Source organism: Lonchura striata, chromosome 1, assembly GCF_050655825.1.
Source record: "Lonchura striata isolate lonStrDom1 chromosome 1, ASM5065582v1, whole genome shotgun sequence".
Classification (NCBI taxonomy): Eukaryota; Metazoa; Chordata; class Aves; order Passeriformes; family Estrildidae; genus Lonchura; species Lonchura striata.
In genome coordinates, this window is record NC_140703.1 from 67,547,748 (window position 1) to 67,567,260 (window position 19,513).

Genomic DNA, 19,513 nt, shown 5'->3' on the forward strand with positions numbered 1-19,513 from the left:
TCAGCACAGGAAAACATGCCTGATCTACAAAACAGAGTTTTGGCATCCAGAATTACCTTTTATCTCTACAGGTTTGCATGCAGGCACATGTTAATGTGGAGTAAGCAAACAAAGCCCAGCTTGTGGCACCTAAGTAGAACCACATGCCGAAAATCTCAGCCAGCAATGCAGCTGCCAGCAAATCCTCAGCATGCACATGTCCCAGGAGCAATGTCAGCAGCTGCAAGCCCAACAACATTTCTGGCAGTGATGTTTGCCAGTTTAGGCCTTGCCACACTTTATATCTCTTGCCCATCTGTTTGTTTTGGGTTGTGTTACATCATCTAGACTGCAATAGTTAAATTATAAAATCATCGGGGAATCATACGGAGAGGGAAGCTGCCTTGTTCAGGTTGCCTCAGAGAGAGCTTTCTATTCATAGACATTAGTGTCAGAGAAAGTGTAGAGGCATTTTTGTGGGAGGAACAGACATATGGGAGGCTGGGACTGACACACAAAACCATGGGAAGGTTAGAAGCAAATTGGAAAGTTAAGACAAGGATATGTTGTTGTCTTCAGTATTTCTACATTTTGGGTATGAAGTGGATTTATGATGTCCTTGAAGAGATTTTTGTTTCAGACACTGGGAGAATGGAAGTTAGGAGTTCTAGGGACTATTTTATCATTGTCATTGTTGTCTATATCAGTATTTTGTGACTTTGAACAACATTGTTATCTCTATGCTTAAGTAGGTGATAAGAAGTCACATTCTTTCTTAGAATGTCTAGAGGAAGGTAAGTAGGTCCTGTGAATAAATCTGCTTTTAAAATTAACTTTTGAGTTCAACTGTGTTAGGAATTTTCTGTATTTCCTTTTTTAAAAATATATATTCCTGTAAAAACAAAAAGCATGTTTTAATGACTTTTAAAAGGAAATGAAGTAGCTTTTTGAGAATATTTGTAGATAAGTTAGCATAAGGTCTTTAGTGAGAGTTTTTCCTTATCTACTCAGAAACAGCTTCAGAGTGTTGCATCCTTTCCAAAACTAGGAATACTTTAAAGTATGGAATAACTTAAAAATTTTAAATGAATGTTTTAAATAAGTAATACATATCTGAGAAAGACATAAGGACATATTTGAGAAAATTGTGGGGGATTCAAAAAGAATAATGTGGTAGAATTTGTTAAATTAATTGTTAGTTGATCTTTCATACTTGCTATACAACTTCAAAAGCAGCCCAATATTTTGTGAATTCACATGATAGCCTTCTTCAGACAGTAGGATATCAACTTTGTTCAAAAAATTGGAAATTGATTGGCTTCCACATTTGAAAACTTTATAAATCATAGTAATGGCTTTCATTTCATGGAAGAAGATCAAGTCACACTGGTTTGTCTAATATCAGCTAAGTTTGTGCAACTCAGTAGTGAAATAGGTTACAAAAAAGGTTAGGAAAAATACTTCTGTAAACAATGACCTGCTGAAATGCTAGGCACTATCATAAATGATACCTATAACTTTTTAGGTAAAGTGTAAAGCATTGCTTTCAACAATAACCTAAGGAATGTATATAAATATAGTTTTTTGATCCACAGTTAGCACTTCTCCTGTACCCCTGCCTACATACTTCTTGTTGATTATCATTTAAGCACTGGCTGAATATTAACATCTGATCCTTGCTTCACATGGTTACAGTCCAGAGTGCTTCAGAAGGTTATATAGGCTAATGTGGGTTTGATTGGTTGGCTTTTATTCTCTCATTCTCTCTCTTTTATTTTTTTCTTTAATTACAGCTTTTCTTGAGCTACATGGAATGTAGCTTTTCTGTTTTCATCTAGATCTTTTTATCTGGACATGCCTGTGAGCTTAAGAATGAAAGATGTATTTCGAGAGCAGATTGAGTTGTGGGAAATGTAGATAGAGACATAATGCCTTTTCATCAAACCTAGCATTACAAAATCAGTTTAGATTTGTCCAATAAAAATACAAAAGCATCTAATTCATGAAGCCAGTAAGAAATGTATTCTTTCAGTCTGAAGTTTTGTCATCTAGTTGGTTTGGAGGTAATGTACATATATCTCAATGGTATTAGACAATATTAGCCAAAAGGCTCTGAATTGTCTGTAAAGGAGAAGGTCTGTTTTTTGGAGATACCAGTTCTGCTAATGCCCTACTGAGAAAACGTCTAAAAGTTAATCATTCTTGCTTTTGAAGACAAATAAAAGATTCATATTGCAATAGTCTCCCCACTAAGGAAACTATAATGATCTTAATTCACCCATTAAGCAAACACTTTTCCCTCACTAATATGTTCTTTGACTTTCACTCAGTTTTACATACAGTTAGAGTGTATCTCCTCCTTTTACTTATCTTTCAGCTACATTCAGGTAGAAGTGCTGACAGTGAAAAAACTTTGGTGTACCTTTTATGAGTCATACTAGGAAAACTTAATCAGAAGAATCATGGAAGGGATCTGAGAGGTTACATGGGAGAACCTGCCCTTACCTAAATTGACTTTATAGGTTTCTGGCTAACATGTGTGTGTGTGTGCAGCTGTAGTTAGGGAAATTCAACAAGTCCTCCACATGTTCTGTTCCAGTATTTCCTTATCTTGCAGCTGAAAACAGGTTTTCTCATGTCTGAATTAATTTACCTTTTGGAAGCTTAAGATCACTCTGCTTTGTTGTATTTGTAATAAAACTAATAGCAGGAATTTAGTTTTTCTTCATTTTGGCAGTGTTACTAAGTATTGGAGGTTGCTGTTTTGTCTCATCACTTCTTTTCTGAAAAGAAAGATCCCATTTATATTAGTCATTAGTCATATTTCCTCATGTTATAATATTCCTTAGTATTCTCTTAATCCTCTGAAGGTGAAATCCTCATGTTTATAAATGGGAAACACAAAAGTGGATTTGTTGTGTTAGCTAACACTGCAGTAACCCAGGGGATTAAGTCAGATGTCCTTCACAGAGGTGATACCCTCAGCAGGGGGATGACTCTATTTGCTGTAGTAATTTACTTCATATCGAGCATGTGATAAACTGCAAAACTTACCTCCCTCTTTGCAGAACTGCTGTTTTGCATCTAAGCAACTGACTCTTGTAGTGATGGCTTCAACCTTTATTGCGTCACTTATTCTTTTGTGGTTCTAGTACCTTGGACTGGTTTAAATTTATCTGTTTTTTCTGATGACTTTGCAGTCTTCAGATTTATATTGTTCCACAGTGCTTACAGCTTTACCTATGATAGTGACATCTGCAGATTTAAAATGCATTTAAACAATTTCATTAATTGCACAATAAGACAAGTAAATGTTGACCAGGATTAGAAACTCCGGTGAGTTTCTCTGCTCATTGTCTCCTAGTTTGACAGTAAACTACCCTGGTTAGCTTTTCCCATGCCCATGTTAAAAGCAATTTCTATAGATGGTATTTTCTTGATTCACAGCTTGAGTTTCAAAGTTCTGAGCAGAAAGCCTTATAATATCTGCTGTCTCTCCTGTTATCCTTTATAGGAAGACTACTTTGGCACAATTTATTCTCAACAAAACTATTTTGACTATTGTATATAATTTTAATATCTTTTAAACTTCAAATATTGTGTTTCCTTTATTGCTTTGTATTGTCATGGAAATAAAGAGTGGCTGAGCTTTAACAGGATGTCTAAAGGTCATCTGGTGCTGGGTGCCCAGGATTATGGCTTTTGAATATACCCAAGGCTGTAGACTCCACCATCTCTCTGGGAAACCTGTGCCAGTGCTTGGTCCCTTCAAAGAGAAAAGATGTTTTTTTTTCTGTACAGAGGGAAACTCCTGTGTTTCAGTTTGTGCCCATTGCTTCTTGTCTTGCCACAACCAAAATGAAAGGAGCATGGTCTCTCTTCTTTATACTCTCCCTTTGGATAACTTCTCTCAATAATCTCAAATAAGGGTGTATTTTCTGCAACTCCCAGTTTTCTGTTGTGTCCTAGTTTTAAAGACAGACATTTGCTTTGACTTTCTCTCTGAGATCTTTGTCCTTCTAAATTCTCATAAAATAGTGTCTGCTAGCTCAGAGTTCATCTTAGATGTATATCTAAATATTCTTCATATCTCGCTAATTTGAAAATGTTATCTAAAAACTCTCTCTGATTAATTTTCTTCTTAATATATCTTGTTTCTTAGTCTCACTGTTGTGAGTTATCTGCCTGATTGTATTTTATCTTTTTAATGATCATTCAAATAACAAAACTACTCACAACAATTGGCTTCTCATATTCATCTGTTTTAAATGGATATTTTATATTTGTATATCCCTGGCTTTGTGCAAGACTCCTTGCTAATCTAACTAAATAGCTGTGTAAGCCATGGGAATTTGATTTGTGTTTTACTGTTATGACTATAATCTTTATCCCAATATAGTCTAATTCATTTCTTTGATGAAAAAAAGGCCTTTAAAATTTAATACCTCACAATAAAGTTGTTAGACTAATAAGTGCATTATAAGTAGGCAGATTTAATTGAAAAAAAATCAAAGCAAAAGTAAGTAGGGCAGTTAAAATACATATTTTGGTGCTCACCACAAATCAGTTATACAGAAAAATCTGTAACTTCAGGAGACCTTGCTAAATTGCATTAAAAGTTAACTGTTTAGAATGGGTGTTTTTCAGGAATACCTTTAGCTGATACTTTCTACGTGAAGATGATGTTTTGCAAATGAGGGTTTATATTTGTAGCTGTGAAATTTGTAACTTAAGCTTGTAAACTACCAAAAGAGTAATTTGGAATAGTAAACAATTGAAAACAAGTTATACTCTTCAGATAGCAAGTAGTAATACCAGAACACCAGAATTTGTTGGACTGCAGCACTGACACTTCTCTTGGACTGTAATTGAAAAAATATATAATAGAATGCCTATGTACTTAGTGCTAAGGGTGATGTTAATATTTATCATATGGATTGGATAGGAGGTCCAGTTATTCTCAAAGTAAGGAACAGAATTATCTAATGGGTAATAGGACAAATATTACCTTTTTGTGCTGAAAAGGAAAGCATGCCATTGATTTTGAAGAACAGAATAGTTGAGAATTAATTTTTACCATTTTTTCATTTAATCTCCAGCTGAATGAATAAAACAAAGCCAAGAAAATTTCCATCCTAAACTGTACAGATAAAGTAAGGCATCTTCAGTGTTTAATTTTTCCTGTGGCTTCAGCAGTGTTTTTTGAGAGATGTCTGTTGATATTCTATATGCCCAGTAAACAAGCTTTTGTCACAGAAAGAAAAGGAAATCCATAAGCAAAGGCATGTCATATTTCTTTTTTCCGTGAAGAATAATGATGAGGCTGTAAATAAAAATAGTACAGGTGGTTGCAGTTGTAATTAGTTGTGCCATCTTAAACATTTCTAGTTAAAAGTAGCTTTGTGATGTTTTGGACACTGCAGCTAGCATGGTAAATCTGTGGAGATGTAGGGGAAGGGTGCTGAATACAAGGGCAAACTAATGAACATTTGTATCAGCATTGGAACATCTTGGCTGAAGTATATTGAGCAAACAGTGATAATTAAAATCTCTGGGAGTGGAACAGAGTATGTGGCAAGATATTCAAGACATGTCAAAGAGAACATGTGCTAAAGGTATGTTTTAGCTATTGACGAAATTTTTATTTCAACTCAGTCCTCAGGTATCTTAAAATAGTTTCTGATAGTCCAGTCTTAATATTTCACTAATGCAAGTTCATTCACATTAATTCAGTCAGAAGTATTTCAGATTCACGTAGACAAGCAGGTTTTGAAGCATTCTTCTAGTTTTTTCTGCCTACAAATGCAGAGCTCGAAAATAATTAGATATTGTGCCTCATCAGAAAAGCTGTTGCTGTGATTAAAAATGTTTTTTCAATCCTTTTTTTCCACTGCTGTGGGCTGGAATCTTTCATGATAGCAGTTTTCTTTTTTGATGTATAGCAAGATTTAACATAATGTTATTTTTGTAGACAAAATATTAATGTAGAGGTTTGTGTGAGATGAATCTGAGAAAAAGGTTAGGACTTGGAGAAGGTGGGGAAATAAAATCTACTCATACACAGTAAAGTTACAAAATACAGCAAAATCTTGTGTTAATGTTTGCATTAAGTAACAAAGCCTGTAGCCAGTCCAGAGATACTGCTTTTAATTAGGGTATTTTCACAAAAACTGAAAACCTATAATTTGTATCTGATAATTCATGAGAGTCATCTTTTCTAACTTACAGATTCTTAAGATAGGCCATACAAATGAACATTGAACAATGTTCCATTGACTGTAGAAGGACTGTGGGGTGAATAGTTCATAATTTTTCATATTTTTAGCTATCTAGCATTAGATAAGTTCTATCCTCCCAACAGTGTCCTTAAGATAGGAACATGTTTGGAAAAAAAATAGTAAATGCTTGAAGCAACATTTTGATTTATGTGTAAATGTTTACCTCTTCTGGTAAATATTTAGACTTTGGTGAATTTAGAAACATTTGAATTCAGAATCTGAAGATTATACATAAGAGCAGAATGAGATATTAGTGATAATACGTGAATTCACAAATACATTCCTTATTTCTATCTTAATGAGGTATTTTTGGAATAGTGCATACATCTGAAAACATTCCTAGCTTGGGTGATTTGTGTTCCTAAGCCTTTTCAAGATTCTCTATTTTCTTGATGTGTAATAAGGCATAGATGTCTTTAATGGTTTGTATTTTATTGTATATATTTACCCTAGTTTTTGAATTGGAGAATGATTTTTCACATGAAAGAAAATCTAGCTGTTTCTGTATTTTATACCTCAATCAAAGTATATTTCTTTGCAAAAAAAAAAAAAAAAAGAAAAGAAGGGAGATTTAGGTAATTGCTTCCACAAGCATTTGGCACACAGTAAAATAGAATTCTTAATCTTTATCATGTGTGGAAGGCCAATTACTGGTAAGAAATCAAATCAGAAGATCTAATGTCTCAAAATTCCATGGATTTACAGTGACATAGAGCTTAGTGCATGGGTTAAACTTCAGGATTTTGCATTCTACGCATACATCGCTGTCCATCCACATCTGCAGTGTGTTCAGGAACACATTGAATAGGAAGACATGCAGAAAAAAATTGAAGCAGGCACAACCATGACGATAGAAGCTTTGAAATTACTTAAACCTCTGTGAAACACTCTATATCCCTTTCATTTTTGGAAACTGCTTGATATTTACCCTTTTGAACATGTAATTGCAAGTCACAGCTGCCAGTGATTGATCAGTTGTGTAGGGTGAATTGCAGTCTGTATCAATGCCACTAGACAGGAGGCTCTTGCTGAAGAGTGAAACTTAGTTCTGCAAACAGATTACTGACATTATATGAAGGCATGAATACAGCTGAAAAGTAAAATCTTATTAGCTGCATTAAGAATTAGCAGCATGGGACAAATTACCATTAACATTAAAAACTAAAATTGATACTGCATTTGGGGTAATGATCCACTGATTGGCCTGAGGACATTGCTAGTGACGCTAATGTCTTTAAGTGGTGGTAAAAGGCAGCAGCCCAAGGCTTACAGTGAAGTGGCTTACCAACAACCACAGACATCCCTGATCCTCCCCCTTTGCTTATCTGCAGGATACAGCTGTTGCTGAAACCAAGTTAAATGTTCTGGTCTTAGAGAAACAGATTGGCAGGGATACTGAAAATATAAAATCTATTCCCTACACACAGACCTCAAAGAAAAGCAAAATGCAGCAGAGAGTAATATTTTTCCCCAGAAAGAACTCATGAAGGCCATACAGTCAGCTTCTGAGTTGCTGACAAGCAAGTCTTTTTGATCTCCTGGTAATTTAAATAACTTTTCACAGTCTTCTCTAGAAGCATATTAAGCTTTTTCATTTTATGACACATTTATTGCAGATTAGTTACTCTCTGCTGCTTTTTTGCCATTGTAGAATCTAATGAGCATAGAAGCTAATGTAACATTTTAGAAATGAAACATCATGGGGCTGGAGACTGCAGGCATTGTGATTCCGTGTGTTAGCATCCTTTATTTACCTCATGCTTACCTCATTTTATCCATTTGGCAACAGGAAGAGTCAAGAGCTCACAAGTATGTATGTTGGGCTTCCCCCCTGAATCTGACAGTTCCTACTGCTCACTGACACCACTGTACAATCTCAGTAACTCTGTTTTTCTTATCTTGTCCCTACAGTCTTAATTATGTCAGATTGTAGCCTTGGGGTATTTTCTCTTTTTTTCTTCAGCCCTATTGTTAATGTCCAATAAAGGCCTCAGAACTCTGGTAATATTCCATACAATAAAGGGACTACAGTGTTACATTTTTAGCCTTGTTTGCTGTTAGTCTGTACTTCTTTCTCCTGCTTTATAGCTTTGTCTGTAGTTATACAATAGAACATCTTATTGCAAGATGTTTTCACTGGAAACACATTTTTATTTATATAATATTTTGAGTTGGAAAACAATTAATTCTGTAAAGTTCAAACACTAAAGTTGACCTTCTTTTGTCTTGCATTACCATGGGTGTCATAATTTTGTTCCTTTATTCTCAGTCAGTCAATGGTGAGAGGAAGGACTGGGGTTTCATGAAACATTTATTTCCTTACTGAATATAATACATAAACACTTGATGTTTCTTCTTGGCTGGGAATGCCATGCCCACATGAGTGAGAAAGGCAGTTGTCTCTTCTGCCAGGAGTTCAGATCTATTTCTGATACAGTTTTGGCATCAAAAGAAAATTGAGAGAAAGCTCTTCTGTTTCATTACTTGCAAAGGACCTATTGTATAGTAATCCAGATACTGCTAATGAGGAGAAGGTATGTATTTATTTGCTCACCAGTTTAGATTTTGTGTAGAAAACAGTTTCAATAAAACATGCATTTTTGTTTTGTTTTTTCTGTACACACAGAGCTCTCCTACAGCAACAGGCAAATTATGGTAATGTCTTAGAGGAACAAGCAGTGGTTGTGTGGTTACTGAGTGGGATCTTTGCCTGCAGTAAAATTTTACTTTACAAACTAAATGTGACAACACAATCTCAGGCATAAACTGTTCCTGGGAGCTGAGACCTATTTAAAACAAGCAGCCTTGTTACATTCTACCCATGAAATCCTTTTAGACCCTGACCTAGTCTTTGAAAGCATGAGTTTCTTGAGCCTGCTTTGTGCAGCACTGAAGGCTTTCCTACATGGCCCTCCACAGGCCATACCATAGCCCATGTCCTTTAAGAATAAACTTGTAAACCCATAGGAAACATGGCGCTTGACAAGTTTACCTTAAAAGAATATATGCTCATTTGAACTGTGACCTTTTAAAATTTCACAACCTGTGAATTATTTTTGAGAGGAACAAGAAAATTGTACCAAAAAAGTTGATAAACCAAAAGGGTTTACAAAAATTGAAAAATAGGAAAAAAAGACATTATTTCTGTGACATAGTCTAAATAGGACTCAGTAGAGACAGAGAACTGACTCTGCTTAGCATATGAAGCCACATCTGGAATACTGTGTTTATTTTAAAACCCCTCAGTTCAAAGGATATATCATTAAACTGGACGCAATTAGAGAAGGACCATCATGATGCAGGTAGTTGGAGCTCTTGCTGTGTGAGGAGAGGCTGATGGAGCTGAGGTTTTTCAGCATGGAAAAGGAAATTGCTTCAGGGGTACCTGCCAGTAGCCTCCAATGTGAATGGGGCAGCATCTCTTCTCCATCAAGGTGGTGGAGTCCGGCTCTTCACAGTAATGCTTGGTAAGAGGGTGAGTGGTGATAGATATACATTCAAACAAAAATTTTAGACTGGATATAAAGAAAAATGTCTGAGATGTCAGCCTCACTGAAGTCCTGGTAGACAATATCCACTGTTATCCCTGCATCTGCTAAGCTAGTAATTTCATTGCAGAGGTATCAAATGGGTTGAGTGTGCCTTCCTGTTGGTGAATCCATGATAATTGCTTTTGATTATTTTCTTGTCCCTAATGTGCCTTTAAATTATTTTCATGATTCATTTATCTATCTCTTTCCCAGAGACTGATGTGAGGCTGATTTTTCTGTGGTTCCTTGGGTATTCTTGAAGATAGGAGTGAGATTTGCTGAGTTTTCAAATGGCTTTCCTAATCATCACTATCATTCAAAGACTACTGAGTGACTTCACAAGATCATCCAAATCCATCAGCACCTGCACAGTGCATCCTGTTAGGTCCCATGGATCTACATTGCCAGTTTTGCTTAAGTATTCTCTAATCTGATTTTTTTCCACCCAGAATAGGTTTTCCTTTCTCCAGACTTTCACCCTGCTTCTGGGACCTGGGGTTCCTGAAGGTTTGGTTTGATAGTGAAGACTGAGGCAAAGACGACATTCAATACTTTAACCTTTTCCACGTTTTGTCACTGGGGTCCTATCTCATGCACTGGCACTCTATTTCATGGGTGTGCATTTTCTGCAGTCTTTCTTTTGTTCCCTCTGTATCTAAAGAAGCACTTTTTATTGCTCTTGATGTCTCTCAGATTAAATTCTAATTGGACTTCAGCTTTGCTAACCATGTCTGCATGCTTGGACTTAGACTATATACCTCCCAGGTTACCTGTCCCTGCTTCCACCTTCTTTATGCTTCTTTTTTTATGTTTTAATTTCCTCAGCAGCAACATGTTCATCCATGCAGGCCTCCTGGCATTTTTTAACATCTTCCTGCTTGTTGAGATGGACTGTTGTGGAACTTGGAAGTGATCCCTTAATATTACTCAGCTTTCTTGGGCCCCTCTTCTCTCCAGGGCTTTATCCAATGGGACTCTTCCAAGCAGATACCTGAAGAATCCTAAGTCTGCTTATCTGAGGTCCAGAACTGTGATCTTGCATTTTGCCCTCCAATCCCTTCATAATACAGAACTCTCCTACCATGGTCACTGCAGCCAAGGCTGCCTTCTGCCTGCACAGTCCTAGTCTTCTTTTTTTTTTTTTGTGAGAGTGAGCAGAGCATCTCTTCTTACTGTTTTTTTCTGTCACTTGGAACAGGAAGTTGACACTGATGTTCTCCAAGATCCTCCTTCCTCCTACACTGTGTATGCCCCAAGTGGGTTAAAGTGTCCCCCAAATTATCCAGGACTATGAATGTAGAGCTACTTCAAGCTTTGAGCATGAAACTGAACTAGGAAATTCTCATGTCTAAACTGGATTATCCTATGACCCTGTGATGCTTGTACATTTCTTGGATTATCACATGGCCATTTGTGTTTCTCTCCTGTGGAGAGAGATCGTTTAGCTGCGAGAGGTGACTTCCTCTTAGGGCAGTATGCCATTTGTGTGGGGTTACTCACAGGTCAGGCTCCGTATGTAGCCCCTCAGGATGATTTCCTGATGAACTGTGTTTGCATGGCTGCATTTTGGAGGTTGGGGGGGACTACAGGGGTGGCTTCTATGAGGAGTTGCCAGCAACTTCTCTCATGTCATGCAGAGCCAATGGCTCCAGGATGGACCCATTGTTAGCCAAGTCTGACCCAATTAGCTATGGTGGTAATGCCTGTGTGATAACATATTTAAGTCTGGGTGTTTTTAAGGTATTGAGAGAACCTGAATTAGTATTAATACTTGTAGTAAAATAAGAGTTAAGCTTTAGCATGAGTTGCAGGAGAGGGATGTAGATAATTGTTTTCTTTACATGCTGGAAACAAGAAAGCTTTTTACATATTGCATGAAGTAGCTGTTTCCTTCAATTCTTCAGCTAAGCAAATGATATATTCCAATGGGTTTTGCTTGGTTGGATCATTCTGCTTTAATCTTGTTATTTGTTGATCATTGGAATATGCAGTTGCCTTCCTGACTGTTTCCTGTGAATGAGGCCCACACTAGGATTATGTCTCAGTTTTAACAGGCTGTTAGGTGTTTGCAAGTTTTACATTTTTGTTTACAGGTAGATAAAGAACTTATTTACGTTTGCATTGTATATAGTTTCTGGAGTAGCTGCTTATGCCAATAAATCAATGTTAGATTCCTGCTGTAGTTGCCCAACGGCACCTAATTGAAAACTTTCATCTGATTCCTCCTGTTTTCAGTAGATAACTTCCTCATAGAGTAAATGTTTTTCTCCATTTCCACTGTTAGGTATAAAACAAGAGAAGTCATCAATGAATCACAAAAAAAAAGTCAACTGAAAGAAATTAGTTACTATTGGGCATTAGGAATGTGTAGAGTTTGGTAAGAAAATCTTTGGGAAGATGAAGGCATTTCTCTGGTCCTTTCAGCTCGCACCTGTGCTAGATGTTTCACTCAGTAATGCATCAGTTCTTGCTTCTATTTCCTTGAACAGCTTGATGGAAGACAAACAGGACAGCCAAGAGAAATAAATTTCATGACATCGTCTTGGGTGTATATGTTTAAGTTAATTAGTTATGCTCAATTTTATTTCTTTGTTCTCTAATCTGTCTAAACTATGTTACAGGCTCCACTGATCTGTGAAGACTAAATAATGTGCAGGCTTGTACACAGTATTTTCTGACTAGGAAGAAAAAGCTCATGTTTATTTCTCTTAACCTTTGTTGAGGAACCTTAACCATGGGAATAAAATAGGAAACAGGTCTGGTACAGAACTAAATGTTTACTGATGTATTTTTAAACAAGTGAAGTGTACTGACAATGTCAGGTGAAGACAGTGTAAACATTGCTGCAGAGTTTTAATTGTACACTGACTAAGAAGTGGATTTTTTTTTTCCCTGCTGTGTAATATGTCTGGTGATTAATCTAGTATCCATTAGGGGTGCAAGACATCAGTGCTATGCACAATAAGTTCTTTCATCCTCGGGCCAAGAACCATTTTGCAGCTGTAATGCAAGGATGCCTACAGATCTGTGTGGGTGTACATAAACTCTAACCTGAACATCTTGTAGTGTTCTCGAGTGGGAGGGTAATTTCGCCTCTTCATTGATTTTACTGATGTCTGTTATGAGCGAGTGGTGCTGTTTCTCTCACCTGTGATGAATTGTGTGTGCTACACAATGTGGGCTATTGCTCACCAGAGGATTAAGCAGGAGCAACAAACCTGCTTTATTTTCTTCAAACCTTTCATCAGTGGAAGACAATTGCGTCATCGTGTTCAATCGTAACATTTTGATACAGAAAAGAAGACTTCAGGTTTTTCTAGAGGAGACTGCCTTGGCTGACAAAAATGCTTACATTGCATTTGGACTGTTTACAAAAAATTGCCACATTACTTGTACTGAAATCTCCACAAGCAAAGAAATTTTATGAGTAGTCTCAGCATTGTTAAATTAAGCTGTCCTAAGTACCTGCAGTAACCATGGAATTTAAAAGTCTGGATTACTGCAGCAGTTCTTTGTCTGCGATATGGTACGTACTGTACTTGGATTTTAATGGAGCCATTTATACAGATTTTATACTTTCTCATAAAACTCCTCAAGGTGAATGAAAACAAGCGTGGGCTAAATGTTTTCACTTCTCAGTGCTCTTTCTGTTACAGAATCTTGCTGGCTTTCTTAATTGCTAACTTATGCTATTTCTTTGTCTTCTAGAATGTCGGGTGGTGAAATCTACTTCCTATACTAAAATAGCTTCGAGTTCACGTAGGAGCACCACCAAGAGTCCAGGCCCATCCCGACGCAGCAAGTCTCCTGCTTCTACTAGTTCAGGTAAAGCAAGCAAACAACAGCAGCAACCATTTCTTAACAACAGCAACCATTCTGTTCCAATAGAGTGGGAAATGCACTTAAAATTCTACATTTCTGTGGAAAAACATTGTATGTACAAAACAGTTGATACTGAAAATTCATGCGTTTTCTCAGTGACATCTAAGGTCAAGTGTCTTCCCAATACAAAATAAAGCTTCAGCATCTTATAAATCATACTCTGGCATTACAGTGATTCAATTCACTTTATATTTTCATGCATGTTTTTGCTTCCAATACCTAAACTTTGAGGAAAAAATGTATGGTAGTCTTTGTACTAGGATCTGAATGAGAATAATCCAGAAAGTAGCCCAAGTTATGCAGCATAAGATCTCTGTTGCTAAAAGGCTAATTTCACAATCTTTTTCATATTTTGTTTCTGAGGGAGTGAGGAAAGGATTGATTAAAGATCATGAAGATATTGAGAAAACAAGGCAGGGCAGAGAAAGAATGCAATTACAGATGTGAATGTGACGTGACAAGATAGCTGAGGAAGAAATTTCGGAATTGACCTAACGAACCAGGGATACAGGCTGGAGAGCAGACACAGCAAAAAGCTTTAGAAAATTCTGACTGAAGAGCCTTGCTTTGGCTGCCTTCACAGTAGCTCCCACTAGATAGCTGATGAGTAGTTTACACCTGCAGTTTTTCCCTAAGCAGAAAAAATAAATAAACTAAAAAGTGCATTAAATTGCCAGCACTGGGGCCTGAAGGTACAAAAAAATTCTTGGTATGAACCATTTGAGTAGACTCATGCAAACATTTTCAGCATTCCTTGTGAATACAGATTTTACAAGAGGCACACATTAGAGCTGTCTGAAATCCACCTCCCTTTCTGCCTCAGTCTTCTGCCAAGAGGAAAGCAAATGGCATCCTGAAACCTGCATCCAGCACTGTAAGGTCTCTGTTGGGAGGTGCTGATCAGAACGACCCTGTGCTGGTTTCAAAGAGGGTAGAGATAGACCAACTGGAACTTCTTGTTTTTCTTTTCCAGAAAGGCAAAGGTGAGAAAAAAAGATCACACAGTGAAAGACAAAGGGATAGATAGAGGTAACAGGGCTGGGAGGGAACTTGCCTCCTACACATCCTAGAGAATGACTGAGTTACACAAACCTGAAAAGAGGTAATGGGATAAAATATCAGTTGTGAGGAACAAGTCCAGAGTAGCTCTTTCATAAATATGTTACTTTTTTTGTAGCTAGGTGGAACAGAGTTTAATTTAACTTTAGCAAGGGAGGCCCTGTTTGGTGTGTGAATGTTACAGGCTCTGGGGTTTTTTTCCTAATAAATTTGTGAGTACAGGTAATGAACACTGAACTATGTATGCTCATTTCTATGTGAAATAAGTATCCTGTGAATAACACAGATTTCTATGGGTTCAGCAACATGTTTTTTTTCTGTGTTGAATATATGATACCATGTTAGTTTTGGTCCTGAAAGAAATAAGTACTGTTTTTACTTAAAGGTGCTGGGGAAGTGTAGGTGAGTAAATCTTAGCTTCTTGCCATTCACTTCTGTGAAGGTCTGAGCAGAATATATTGCATACTTCAAAAGATCAGAAGATTATTTTGCAGCCTGTGGAAAAATGTGAATGGTTTTACTACACAACAATAATAATTAACATATCATTGCATTTATAGCAAAAAATGAAACAATGTAGTAAAAATATTAAAAATGCAAGCCATTCTGGATGGTTCTGTGCTGATGACAGATGTAACCATCTTAAACATTTCTTATGTGAAAATATATTTATAGGAAGTAGGCACATGTTAGTTTGTCACCAGCAGCATTTCTTCAGGGTTCAGGTCTAGGGCCAGTTTTTTTCAATATTTTTATTGATGTTCTGGATAGATGAGGTGAATGCACCATTAACAATTTTGAGGATAAAAACAAACTGGGAGGTGCTGATGACTCTCTGAAAGAACAAGATGCTTTGCAAAGGGATCTAGGTAGACTGGAACATTGGGCAATGATTAATGGGATGGAGTTTAAGAAAAAGAAATGGTAAATTCTGCACCTGGGATGGAATAATGCCCGGCACAAGTATAAACTGGAGGAGGAGTGGCTGGAGAGCTGCCGTGCAGACAGGGATCTGGAGGTGCTGGTTACCCCAGGCAGCAGGCTCTTTACAAGTCAGCTGCATGCCCTGGTAACCAGGAGAACAAATTGCATCAACAATTGGTGTGTCAAACACAGCCAGGAGAAAGAGGTGATCTTCAGGATGTATTCAGTGTTGATGCAGCCTCACCTTGAGCACTGTGTACAGTTCTGGGCACCACAGTTCATGAATGATGGGAAGGTACTCAAATGTGTCCAGAAGTGGGCAACAAAACTGATAAAAGTGCTGGAAGTTATGTCCTATAGGGAGCAACTAAGGACTTCAGGGTTGTATTGTTGTGAGAAAAGGAAGGGCTGAGGAATGACCTGATTGCTATCTATGGCTTTCTGAGCAGGGGATGTGGAGATGAAGGTTCTGAGCTCTTCTTTCTGGTATCCAGTGACAAGGAATGTTGGAATGGTTCAAAGCTGCACCAGAGAAGTTTTATACTAGTCATTGGGAAGCATTTCTTTTTGAGAGCATTATCAAGCGTTGGAACAAGCTACCCAGGGAAGTGTTTGAGTCAGCATCCATGGAGATATTTAAAAGATGTGTAGACATGGCACTGAGGAACATGGTTTAGTGGTAGTCTTGGCAGTGCTGGATTAACGGTTGGATTTGATGATCCTAAAGGTCTTCTCTGATCTAAACAATGCAATGATTCTATAGCTAGGAAGCATTCCTTTACCAAGAAATACTGTGTGTTTGGTCAGGTGCCAGGTGCTCGCCAAAGCCACTCTGTTGCTCCACTTCTCAGCTGAACATGCTGAAGTTTTGGTCAGGCCTGAGTTGGTCTGATAGTTGGACTAGATGGCTGTTGTAGGGACCTTCCAACTGAACTATTCTATTTTATTTTATTCTATTGTGTTCTGTCCTGTTCTATTCTATTCTAAATTTGTTAAGCTTAAAAAATATAAACAATTGAAAGTGTTTCTATAGAATGTATTTTTAGTGAGGAGAACAGCTCTGCTTTGTGTGTATCTCTGGTGCTTGTTTTTTGCAAATAGGTCAAAATGTGTGAATGTTACAGTAACCCTATTTCTAACCTTACATACATGAGTACTTAGATCAGTATTACTTTCATACAAGGAAGCAATATTGTACTAAGCACTTGCTATCAAGAATTGTTTTTAAGTCACATAAAGCTAAAACCAGTCAATGATTTTTTTAAAAATGCAATTTTATATTGGACATTGCATTTAAAAAACACAGTAGGACAAAGAAAGAGGAACAATGACTCTTAGATTGTTTTACACAAAACCCAGTTTTCCCATGAAATGCAAACAATATGTAGAGATTCCACTTTTCTGCCACTCAGCAAGCATAAAAATGCTGCATGTTTCTTTGAATTACGTACCTGTGACAGAAGCAGAATAGAGAAATGGCACACATTTATAATAGTTCTCACACTATAAATGGCACACATTTATAATAATTCTCTATTATTGATATAATAGAGAATCTAGCACACATACGAGCAGCTAATTTTTTCCATTATGTCTGCATTAAATGTCTCAGTACTAGAGAAGCTCCTGAATGGCTTGTGCATAGCTGGAAGTTATGACTTTGGTCTCATGTTGTTACTGCTAATTGTATGTACATGTATTTTTATTGTATGCTTTTTAACTGCTTTCAGTTAACCTTTAAACTACTTTTAGGGATTTTTCTTTGATTAGCAATAAACAGGGAAAATAAGAAAAAGAGTAGATTCTTTGTTCTGATCAAAGATCATTCATACATATTACAAAAAGTTAAAGGTGTATCATTTTATGGTGTTTTGTCATAGAACAAAGTTGAAACAAGTAGGGATAAAGTGAAGCAGAAAGCATTCTTGGTAATGTACCCTTGACAAAAAACTGAGAGGTGAATGGAAAAGAGCTTATTGCTAATTACAAAGAATTTGATTCCTTTTGTTTCTTTTTGATTCTCTCTGCACTTTGAGAAGTCTGCACATTCTAACAGCACAAAAGGATAATATTTCTGCTTCTGACTTAAATTAATGCTCATATTAAGAAAATACACATGGATAATTACATGGGCCAAAAAAGGAAAGTTCTATAGACAAAGACTATGCTAAAAAATATTCAAATCTCAAAGTTGGGTATTAAAACTAGTAAAATTGTCGCATGAAGAGATATCCTTGAGTTAACTTTTATTCTCTTGTGTATGCATCTATAATATGGTACAGTCTTTAATGCAGGTATTCAACAGCATAGCTGATTTGGATTCATCATTTTTAGAGTTAATGAAGGCAAAGTCTTGGTCCATTTTCCCCTTGTTAGACAAATAGATGTATAAACGAAACTAAGACATGTAGACAACCTGTCCTGGTTTAAGAACTTAAATGCCATCCTCAACAGTTTCCCTTCTTTGACACAGAATTTCAGGTGGACAATGAATTAAGCTTTGGCTTTCACTAACTATTTATAAATTGGATGAAGTCCATGAGTTTCTTTTTTCTGAGCAAATGGTGGTTTGGGGTGATAACTTTCCCAAATTCATCCCAATAGCTTCTGAAGTTGCTTACAGAAATCAAAGAGGGGGGGGGGGGTTGAGGGGTTGGTAATTTGTTGTTTTTCTGTATCTTGTTTTTGCATCATAAGTCTGGAAAAACAATATTTTACCAAAACTGGTGCTGTCAAGATAAACTCAATAATGTTAAATTGTTTTTGAGGAAATTCTTCTTGAAGGTCCTTGCTTTCCATTTCAGTCTCACCTTGTTGTGGTGACCCCTGACTCTGTGAGGAACAGGCAAAGGACCCTGAATGTCCCCTCTTCCTGGGGAGCCACCAGCCACTGTCCTGGAGAACCATTTCCCTCATTGTCTCATCTGCTGCTGGGGAAAAAGGACTCTTAATGACAATTCCAATGCTCTCAGATGACTTTCACTCTTTGCAGGTGCCTTTTGCCCTCTATTGCCCCTATAGACAGGCTCCTTGGCAAGCCTGAAAGTCCTATACAGAACCTACCATAACAGCACTGTCAGGCTTTGCAGATACATGGCCATGGGAACAAGAGGAAAAACACTGTTCCATAGCCTCTAGGACACACTGCTATGGCAGCACGGGGCTAAGTGGGGAATCTGTGAGTGGAAATTAGGCTGCAGGGTTGCAGGGAAAAGACCCTTAATGGAACCAGAGGCTACAAAAGTGCTCAGGGCCACAAAGGTTCAAATCTGTGCTCTGGTTAGCTGAGGGCACAGTAAAATGCATCGGTCTGTGAGAAACACACACTCCTTGTTGTTTCTTGAGCTATGCAATCTACAGTGAGCAAAAGGACTCCATCTGCCTTAACACCATTCTTTGGTGTATTTCAAAGGCATGTATGCCTTTACATAGGTAGTGTTCACCTTTTTTTCATCCTTGTCTTTTTGCTTTCCTTTTTTTTTTTTTTCTTGTAACAGAGCATATGTTTAATGTACTTATATTTTCCTGATAGTCACCCTGGCTCCTGAGAACAGATGTATCCTATTTTTATATAAAAACACAGAATAATGTTTTAACTTCCAAGAGTACAAGTAAGCTAGGAAGATGTGTGTAATGGCTGACTTTTACATTATTTTGTTTTCTTCAGTTTGTTATTTACATCTGACAGTGTTTCAAAACAGTACCGCCAGACAGAAATCTCACTGCAGGAGGATTGCTTTCTGGCTTTTTACAAATCCATTTGAGATATTGTCTGCTTCAAAAGGCTTTCAGTCTAAATAGAGAAGAGAAGCATGAAACAAGGCAAAGAAGAAAAGCAGAGAAAAGATAGTGTGACCTCCT

At 37.1% G+C, this 19,513-nt stretch overlaps 1 protein-coding gene across 4 annotated transcripts in view; it reads left to right on the forward strand.

The window, feature by feature from the left end:
• The window catches only part of DCLK1 (doublecortin like kinase 1), a 231,808-nt gene that overhangs the window by 137,475 nt on the left and 74,820 nt on the right, over nucleotides 1–19,513 (forward strand). For all 4 annotated transcript variants that reach the window (XM_021541917.3, XM_021541918.3, XM_021541919.3 and 1 more), the window contains exon 5: nucleotides 13,496–13,612. In XM_021541917.3, the coding sequence (XP_021397592.1) occupies nucleotides 13,496–13,612 (117 nt within the window). The remainder of the gene's footprint in view (nucleotides 1–13,495; nucleotides 13,613–19,513) is intronic.